Raw genomic sequence first — 10104 nt, 5'->3', positions numbered from 1 at the left:
AGTGCAGTCCAGCTATGTGGAGCTGAACAGAACGTGTGGTGGAAGCTCGTGACAAAGCAGGAATTTGATGTAAGAGGGCAGGGCAGCTCACACGTTGGCAGAGCGTACCTCAGATTTACCAGGTTTAAGAAGCTGAGCAAAGTATGGCTTCAGCTTTTACGCACACAGCAGAGCATACCTTGTTGCTCAGTTTGAATAGCACTGAAATGAACTCAGTGGCTACAGCCCCCAGGACTCAGTTCACCTTGAAATCCTGACTGGATTACAAAACATCAAAGCCCCCCCAACCCAGCCGCTACCATTTTGGACAAGAACAGAAATGCAGTTTGTGTGGTTTTTAAGTCAGATTTGCAGCGTGCCCACATCTTGCCCGCTGAGTGTGTACATGCAGTCCTACAGCTGTTTACAGGTAGTTCTGTCAGCAGAACTAAACCCCGCATCTAGTATCGCTGCAGCAATTTCCAATACATAAATATATTTAGAAAGAAGTTGAAAACACAAACATTTATTTCAATTAGGAGTTTTATACATCACATGCATCTGGAAAGAAATCGTAACTATCACGCAGGTTTCCTGATGAAGGGTGTGCAATCACCTCCTATGCTACTATTTACAGAGATATAAAAATATACACAACATTAATTTTACAGAGCAGAGCTGAGTGAACACTGCACACTGCACTCTTAACGAAAAGTCCCAACTGGAAGAGCAACAGTAACACTGCAAGAGATCAGTATAAGGGTCTGAAAAAACAGCATCAGATCTCCGAGACAGTGTAAAAATATAAGGCAGAAGCCATTTTCTTCTGAAGGCTGGAGAAGAGCAGAACACAGACTATCCATCTTGCTTTTAAAAAGTAGTTCCAGCAGTGAGTTGTACATGCAAAACATAAATTTGCATCAACAGTGCAATAACAAAAAGAATACTGAACAGTAGCTCAACCATACAAACTTAAAAAAAGAAAAGTAACGTACTTTTATGCATCTCTTCTCACAAAATATCTAGGATTTGTCAGTGCATTAGTGTTAAAGTGGCATTAAAAAAACTTCTGCTACTGTAACAGATGCAGAATTATCTTGGAAATGCATAGCATCTACATTGTATTGTCTTTGTAATTGTTTAGTTGGCATAGGCACCATTCTACTCACTCCAGCATTAATAATTCTTGGTGGAAACAGCCATTCTTACCAAATCATACACAGCTACTCGACTGCTTGTTTCTGATTTCCTCAAATAAATGCTTTTTAAAATTCAAAAATATACCCTATGAATATTAAAAGAACTATATACAACATACCTAAGACACTGTTTGTTAGCTGGCTGCCATACATGTAACACACAGAAGAGAAACATTCAAGTTTGACAGATTTTTGAGATGAAAGGCCTTTGGGTTGGAAGCATATCAAAGACAACAGTGCAGTAGGCTGAGAATTCCTTTAGCTCAGTTCAGAACTAAGGCATTGTATGTTAAAATATATTTGGTGCAATGTTACCATCAATTTTAAAATCTAGATCACATCAAATGCTGTAATTTGTCACCCTAGTAAACATATAGATCCATCTTACATCACAAACTCAAGCCTTTGTGAAAAAAATTCAAACACTAAACCTACATTGTTTTTTTCTAATCTGACATTGAGGAAAAAAATCACTAAGCCAACCAAACCGCAATCTCTGCTAAACGAAAAGATAGGAGCCCAAATTCTCATCGTTTTTACTCACCAAAATTTCATTATATCCTTGGACTTTGCTAAAAGGAAACAGTAAGATTTTAGACTTCTACCTCAAATTGCCTTTTGCGTTTGAGAATTCTCAATTATCCGTTCATCCATTCATTCTATGTTTGATGTCCCCTCTGAGTATCTCCCAGTGTTGCCCTTCTCCTGTCATTCCTGTACGGCCTACCTCTAAAGTTTCGCTGGTACTGGCTGCCTTCATCTCTGCTCCTGCCGGGCGGTCCTTTCCAAGCTTCCTCATTTCTTGGGAACTGGTATCCTCCCCTAGTAGAATAGCCCCATTCCATTCTCGGCCTTCTGCCCCCTCCATAAGTCTGGCTGTAAAACTGCTTGGATCTACCACTTCTCAGCATATCGGAAACTTCATTCTCATCTTCAGAGCTCTCTTCCCTCATTCTTTGTGCCCTGTTTTCTGTCTGTAGGTTACCAGCGCTCCTGGAATCTCTAACTTTATCAGTCTTATCCTTACGACTGTGAACAGTATTTTTCAGTTCATTTTTTGGAGTTTCTGCCAACGGCAGCGTGGTGTTGGGCACCACCATTTGCCTCTCCACCCCCTGTACTTGTGTAGAGCGATTTTGCAGTCCAGCTGTTGCCTGTTTAGCAGGGGAGGCTGAAGTACAAGTTTGCTCCAACTGAGATGCTCTAGCTGAAGTTTCTTTGGGGGCGCTGCGTTCGCTGCTTGCACCAGCCGCAGGGAACGGTATGGCGTTTGAGCTACTGCTGCTGTTAGTCTTCTGAAGCTGTTCCACAGAGTTTACTGTAGGAACTGGAGTACTGCATTCCTTAGCCACGTACATGCTTGCAGATGTGCTAGTTGTTGCCTCTTTGTCCTCAGGTGCCATGACAACATTAGGTCTTGCTACTGAATTTTCAATGAAGCCCTGAACTGGGTACCCATACCAGAAGTGAGGAAAGAAAGGAGGTGCTATTGGAACAGCACCTAAAAAGTGACCGTGTCCAAAGGATGGTTGTGGGAACATATTTTTCCCCCTCAGGGGCTCATCATAGTTTGCATGAAGGGCTTGCACTGAATTCTCCGATTCAACACGGAGCTGTCCTTGACTTTCTGACACCTGAGCTGCAGGTACGATCAGTGGCAGTGATGGCGACCTGCTGTCAACGTGTGACATTTGACCATTGGATCTGGTCTCACTCTGAATAGCAAAGTGCCTGTTGGGTTGCGCAGTCTCATTTTCAATCTGCGTCGGTGGAGCCTCCTGGAACCAGGGATTGTGTGGGTACACGGGGAGGGACACGTTTGGGTACATTCGACAAGCAGCTAAATAGGCCTGGTGCAGAGGGTACAGGTAAGAATGAGGTGCCCACATGGGACAGCTGTATGCCTGCAAGGTAAGAAGAAACAAGAACTTGGTCTTTTGAATATGTAGACAGGTAAGCACCACCCAGGTTCTTTATCATTATGAAACATTTTATTTCTAGTGACTGCTCTTAGCTGTTAAGAATTTCTGGGCTTTCAGCATAGTGTTCTCTTTTATGTTTTTCTTCCACATGCAGTTGAAATAGGGACCAGTTATGATCAGTAAGAGAACTTGGTAACACAGCTGCTGCCAGGTTCATTTAAACAAACGAACAGCAAGGCAAAGTCTGCATTTGTCAACTCTACAGTACGACCATAGATGACGAGCTGGTTAGCTTGCTAACACAAACACAGAGGAAGGGAAGGGGCTTGCTACACTATGCGCATGATTTCAGTATTGTCAACACAGCTCACGAGCAACACCACTGGATGTTTTTCTAAGGCAGCGTGTGAGATACACACATTGCAGGTTTTACAGAACACCACACAAAGCTGCTGTTGGCACAAGAAAACAACACTAGAATAGGTAGGGGGTCTAGTTGTGCTATCCGTAGAAACAGTCCCTGCAGCCGACTATCCTAAAAGCCTACCCAGACCCCTTCTGAGAGGAACTAGTCAGATCAATCAGCACGAGCAGCTCAAGAGTGCAGGCATCAGTATGACAGCCTGGGGGAACAAAGCAGCGCACAGAGAGCCTGGACGGTGGTTGCCAGGTCTGCCACACAATTTGGTCACCAACTGAAGAACTCAACTATTAATCTCAGTACTTTGACCAGTAGATGGTGCTGAAAGCCCAAAACGGCAGGTTATATCCTAAATAATACAAAGCACAGTTCCAAAATACACGTAGGTTTTGAAAGCAAACTCTGCTTAAACACTTTAAATACATCACAGTGGCACTTGCTAGCGACTTCAGCATTTTCCAGTGAGCAAAAAGACTTGTGTTAGGTATCGAGTCTATGGCTATCAAATCTAAAATCACTTGGTAACTTGTGCTGAACATCGCCCTTAACCTGAGCAGGTGACAAAGGCCAGCAGTTACCTTGAAGAGTCTCCACAGGAAAAGATAAGACAGGTATTTTTACTACAGTGCTTTTGCCAGTACACGGGCATTATCAAAGGCAGAGGACTGATTGTCTTCTACTACTTACTGCTTCTAGAAGAATGCATATGCAAACGCATATAGGTTTGCCTGCAAATTTGTCAAGCACAATTTCTGCAGACTGCATATAACCATGTTTGAAGCAGATAGATCTATCATTGTTTAACTGCAGGGTGGACACTGTTCTAATTCCAGTTAATAGAAGGCAAAGCACAAAAAGCATTACAAATCTCAAGACACGTTTGAAGTGTATAGCTGCAGCAACTCATCTTCCACACTGTAATTACCACCAAACACAGCAACGTGTAGTTTGAAGAGTTACCTTCACTCCAAGATTGAAGAAGAATCTAAGAATATTCTTATCTACAACAGAACAACAGCAACAATCAATGAAAACTTACATCTGATCCAAAAATTGATCCTTAACATTACATTTCAGGAGAGAAACACAAAAATTAAGTTGTTGCTTGCACGACATTGTTTCATTTATTGTTTTTATATTTTATTTTCTTTTATGAGTTTTTTCATGAGTTTCTTTTGGGCCACAGTAAAATAACTGCTACTCAACTACAGTTTAAGTTTCAGTTTTAGTAGGTTATGGAACTGCGATTTACCTTTTAGAGTCAGTTCAGTAAATGCATGCCACTGTGCAGACACAGTATAATCTTTATGAGCACGTTTTGTTTTTTAAGCATGCTAAAACCTGCCTCCTCTCAGACCAACAGGGAAACACTGAGCAACTCCCCGCGTTTGATAACAGCAGATCTGTTAGGTTCACTACTGCAAAGGAAGTTCTCCAAAGAAAATCCTATCAATTCCCAAAACCCAAAGCCACAGCGGGTCAAGCTAAGAACCATGAAATGGTAACAGACTTCTAGGTGTAACCACTTAAAATAACTGCAACACGAACATCCACAATATTAAGACTTAGTACTCTACGCAATATTCCCTCCCACCCATTATATCCTGAATTGACAACAATTAGACCTTTGGTCCTACTGTTTGCCTGTATAAAAAGAAGTCTTTTGTTAAAAAAAAAAAAAAGAAAACCTATTGGGGAAAAAAGGTATCAAATGCAGACCTTCCAGATTCTCACCTTTAGGTAAGTCCTCCCCATTGCTGCACAGGGAGTAAGAGGGTGCAATGGCTCTTTCTCCCTTTTCACTTAAAGGAAATCCAGGATATAGTGGATCCTGATAAGGATTCAGAGTCTGAGGCAAAGGCATTAAGGGCTGGTTAACTGCTTGTATCGACACAGGAACTCCAGCAACTGGAGCAGATGTTACCTGAGCCTGTGATACAATAGAGTCAGGTCCCGTTGCTGGGGCTGGCATCAACGAAGAAGCAGGTATTTGGGCTGGAATACCTAGAGGCAAACACACGTTTCTATATCGATTACATATCGACTGCATCAGATTACAAAAGAAAGTGATAGAGGAAAATAAAGTTTAAAAGGACAGACAAAGAAAGAAACAGAAAAGGTATTCAGGAAAAGATACATGGAAATGGAGAGTCAGTAAGTTATAAAAAACCTAAGATTTGATTAAATGTAAAGAATCGTTCTTTTCAGAAAGAAGTGAAACGGTTTTCTAGAAATAGCTCAACCCTTCCCATATTTAATTAAAAAAAAATAAAATACCAACACCAGAAGGAAAGAGAAGCAAGAAAAAAAGGCAGGAACTGAAGCTTAAACTTGAGTTTTTGCACTTCTCTTTCAGTCTCATCATTTAACCCATTTAACAGTTAACCCACAGAATATGAGCTGAGATAAGCTGGGCTATACAACTCCAAAACGACAGGGTCAAGTATGACAGGGTTATCATGGTAAGGACAGCACCATGTGAACGTGCTACGACGACTCCAAGGATAATTTGTGTACAGGAACAACAGCGGAAAAATACAGCACCTGAGCTAATGAACAATACTGAATTTTACCTAACGTAAATACTACTCCACGTACCAGGAAACGTGCACAGCACAAGAAAAGGCATTAAACTAGTTCTGCTACAAAGTCAGCTGAGCTTCAAAGGGATCTCAGTAGCTCCAGGCACATCAGACCCAGGGTGAGTCCGCAGCAAATCAGAAACTTAGGTGAGACACGACGCAAAACACACAACAATCTTCCATATGCTGACCCTATTCTACTTTAAGAAAGTCTTAAGAACGAGCCCCCGTCAAAACTCAAAGCTATCTCATTCAGGGGAAGTACAGCAAGCTGAGTACACATGCCTCTTCCACCTTCAGATAAGGAGTCAAGTGATCTAAGTACACATTCTATCAAAGATCCGCTAGAATTCCCCCTAGTTCTGAGCAGCAAGTAAATGGCATTCCCATAGGTGCCTATGGGATGTGAAGCTACAAGACACAAGGATTTCTTGAAGGCATTTTCAATTCAGCAAGACAGGTAAAACTGATTAGTTTTAATTCTGATGTATGTTAGTATTTCTCCAAACCTGCTGGTCCGTAGGTTGTTGGCTCGCTTGGCCAAGCTGGCACAATGGCTGGTACAGAAGGCACTGTTGGAGGCAAATGCACCTCAGAAAAGACTGGTGATGGTGTAGGAGCTACACTGGGTAAGCATTCTGTCAATTTCTATAATGACAAAAAGATCACATAAATTTTTTCTAAATCAGCATTGTTGGTGAGCCCTATCATGTTTGACTGCTATAAAAAAAAAGGCTTCTAGACTCAAGTACTGTGCAGATTGTCACCAGCACAAGTGCAAAATATCAATTAACAACAAATCAAGTTGCACACCTAACAGAATTTGAAGTGAAAAGCATGATTAACTTACAAAATAAATACATGAAATAACCTTTCTCAGAAGAGAAAGGATCTATTTTTTACTTTTCTATCAAGAGCAGTCCTTTCAAGTTCTTTACTTTGGATATAACAGGTTCCTAAGTCTACACAAGCAATTCTAGCATTGTCACCATAGAAAGGACTGCACAGTTAAAAGCCATTATCACAACACATACATGCCTGTAACAAAGCTCTCCTTTGCCTGAAGTCTCCTGACCGGAAAACTTTGAAAGCAAACAAACACTCCTTACTTGTTCAGCAAGAGCTGGAGAATCTGTTTTCACTTGTTCCAAAGGAGACGAAGCTTTTGGACAACTCTCATCTTGACTATTCCTCTAAAGCAAAGTTAGAGAGAGATGAACACAGCTAGTCTAATAATAAGATTCGTGTTTCAAAGAAGCATTCAAAAATATTGAAGCAGGCTACACATGAAGTGGGCTAAGAATCCAGTCAGTATTACATTAGTGTAACATTTTACTCACTGGAAGGAGAGCAAAGAATAAAAGCCAACAAGAGGCCACAAATCTTCACTTCAGAGTTCATAATCTGTCAGCACAGTAGCTATTAACATCAAATCTTGTACGGTCCCAATGTATTGAAAATACAGACTGTACTCAGCAATTACAAATCTGGATTTGTAAGAGCTTGATGGCCCAGATGTGGAAACTCAGATTGTTAAGTAAGTCTGTAAGCATCTGTGACAAGGGCTGAGGAAAGCTGATGGCACGACATGCCTCAAATCTGGAAAGTATTTCACTAAAAGCTGTAAAGCAGCAGCAGCAATCACAGCTCTAAAGGCAGCTATTGATCTGATAATCACATATCAGAGAAGCAATAACATTAAAAGAAAAAAATATTTGGTCTTGTCTTTGAGATTACCTCAGATGAATTTGGCTCAAGCTTCTGACTTAAGTGGATCTGCCTGGAATTTGACTCTGTAACACCAAGACATAACCTAGTAAATGAACCATGACACCATTTACGGCTATCACAAGTTAAGCCAGTTAAATTTTGTCTTTCCCAAGTTCAGCCTTCAAAACAAAACCCACCTCCATCGCGTAATACTTCAGAAATCCATTTTTACTAAATATTAAGTGACCAGTCAGGGCAGTAACAGAACAGCTAGCTCAAACCCGGGTTTTCAGACTTCTACAGGAGTTTTTGTTTGTTTTAAAAATCAGTGCTTGTTAACCATTTTAATGATGCCAGAGGGAAGCAGGAAAGAAAACGGAGCCGTCATCTCAGTTTAAAGTCACATCCTAAATTCCTCCTAATGACTTGAACCAAAGTCCTGAAAATGTCCTATTTGCATTTCCGTATGCAAATATTGAGAGAAGACACAAGTTTAGAAGGTTTCATTGGTTCCAAAGATCTAGAAAGTTTTCAGACCAATGCATAAAATTCAATTCCTTGAGCACCAGCAAATAATTAGTGCAGGAAGAGGCTGGTGAAGAACAACTTGGCTTAATCTCCTTATGTATGATCTGTATAGACTATTTATGTTCTAGCTTTTGTTTCAGTCTGTTTCACACTGCTTGTCAACTAAATTCATGCACATGTGTTTGAAATTAGCTGCTAAGCAGATGTTTTTTTGTTTTTTTTTTAAAAACCTCAGTGTATGGTACCAGCATTCTAATAAACAACAGTGCAAATAAAACCAATATTGATTATAATTACTACAAATTTCCTGGTACCAACAGGAATCTCAAAATACTGAGAAGGAAGTAATTGTTTATTCCTGTACAAGTTTTCGTGTAGTTCCATAAGCAAAGAATCCAAAACATCACCAAAAAAAAAAAAAAAAAAAAAAGGAGTGAAAAGGTGACATGGCACACACTACAACTAAATCCACCCAGAGCATCTTCTACACATATGTTCTTTTTGGCATCACATATGAAACAAATGGTAAGGCTTTTTTTAGTAATGAAAAACAGGTAATGTCAGTTCTTGTTAGATCATTTAAGAAGGTACTTGATGTTCTAACAGGAAATAAATGGCACAAGTACCATAAATAAACAACTGTGCCTTTTCCCAGAGATAAGGGAGCAAAAAAAAAAAAAAAAAAAAAAAAGTAAGAAAAGAACAGCTTCTAAGAGAAGGCTTGAGTTGGAGTTTTATCTGGTCACAGAAGAAGAAACACCACAGAAGAAGCTAAGACCAAATTCAGTGTTCAGCCAAAGCAAAACTGACAGGACAATAACATAAGATATCACTGGCTGCATTTAGCAAAAACTGATTAACTACCTACTGGCACCTACAGCTTTCTTCTACTACTGACACATTCTTCTTCCTCACAAAAGAGGAAAAGCTTAGAGCCGGTGCCAAGAAGTTAGGGTGTGTTTAAACACTTGGAGAAGGAGCTCAAACAAGTAATGACTGTGTGGCAGCTCTTACATAACAGGTTTGGTTTTTCGGTGGTGGGGGTTTTTTGCATCACCTCTTCTGCACAGTCTTTTCTCCCCCTTCCATACCATCGTGCACCAATACTCCATCACACCACATGTATTATTTTTACCCTCTTTGCTCTTAATTTACTCCGGTTAAGCACTCCTAGTATTTCTCCCACTAGCACTTCCTGCTATACTCATTAGCATTTCAACAGTGTCTAATTCAATTCAATAATCTAGGTTTTCATTTCCCCAATTCATCTTCCCATGTACTACAGAAACACCATCAAGGAGCTTACTTCTCTCAGCCACACTCACAAACCTTGACCTCAGCTTAGTTGAGAGCTATTACTTATAATAATTTTTTTCTCATTACTTAAACTGATTGAATCTTGAAGTCTGAAACTCGGAATAAATAAATGAAAAACAAGACTTGATCTGTTTTTTTTTTGGTTTTTTTTGTTTTTTTTGTTTTTTTTACCTTTATCTTTCTGCTCTTCCATTTCTGCTGTCCACTTGCTGTTTCTTTTCTCATTATTTGAGACCTTTTTTGGATTATCCACGGTTTGTGTAGCAGCCTGACAGACTGACTGATTCTAAAGACATTGACAAAAGCAGAAATGCAAATATATTTTAGAAGCTCAGTGACACTTGGTTGTCATCTGGTGTGACACTATCAGGCCTTTGTGACAGGTATATTTATTTCAGTAATATGCAGAAGAAGGGAGAAAAGCAGCCTTCATCAGTATCAGATTC

The 10104-nt window shown here is 40.1% G+C and overlaps 1 protein-coding gene across 3 annotated transcripts in view; it reads right to left on the bottom strand.

The window, feature by feature from the left end:
• Nucleotides 1-489: 489 nt before the first annotated feature.
• Nucleotides 490-10104, bottom strand: part of OTUD4 (OTU deubiquitinase 4) — a 29748-nt gene continuing 20133 nt past the window's right edge. For 2 of the 3 annotated variants that reach the window (XM_052690415.1, XM_052690414.1), the window contains 7 exons: nt 9830-9944; nt 7841-7896; nt 7213-7296; nt 6613-6751; nt 5256-5525; nt 4482-4522; nt 490-3082 (listed from right to left, as the gene is read on the bottom strand). In XM_052690415.1, coding sequence (XP_052546375.1) covers nt 1838-3082; nt 4482-4522; nt 5256-5525; nt 6613-6751; nt 7213-7296; nt 7841-7896; nt 9830-9944 — 1950 coding nt within the window. In that variant the 3' untranslated portion in view covers nt 490-1837. The remainder of the gene's footprint in view (nt 3083-4481; nt 4523-5255; nt 5526-6612; nt 6752-7212; nt 7297-7840; nt 7897-9829; nt 9945-10104) is intronic. The other variant, XM_052690416.1, reaches the window with a different exon arrangement.

Source organism: Tympanuchus pallidicinctus, unplaced genomic scaffold (assembly GCF_026119805.1).
Source record: "Tympanuchus pallidicinctus isolate F22 unplaced genomic scaffold, pur_lepc_1.0 scaffold26, whole genome shotgun sequence".
NCBI lineage: Eukaryota > Metazoa > Chordata > Aves > Galliformes > Phasianidae > Tympanuchus > Tympanuchus pallidicinctus.
The sequence above is the reverse complement of the archived record's forward strand: the minus strand, read 5'-3'. Positions and strand labels throughout refer to the sequence as shown.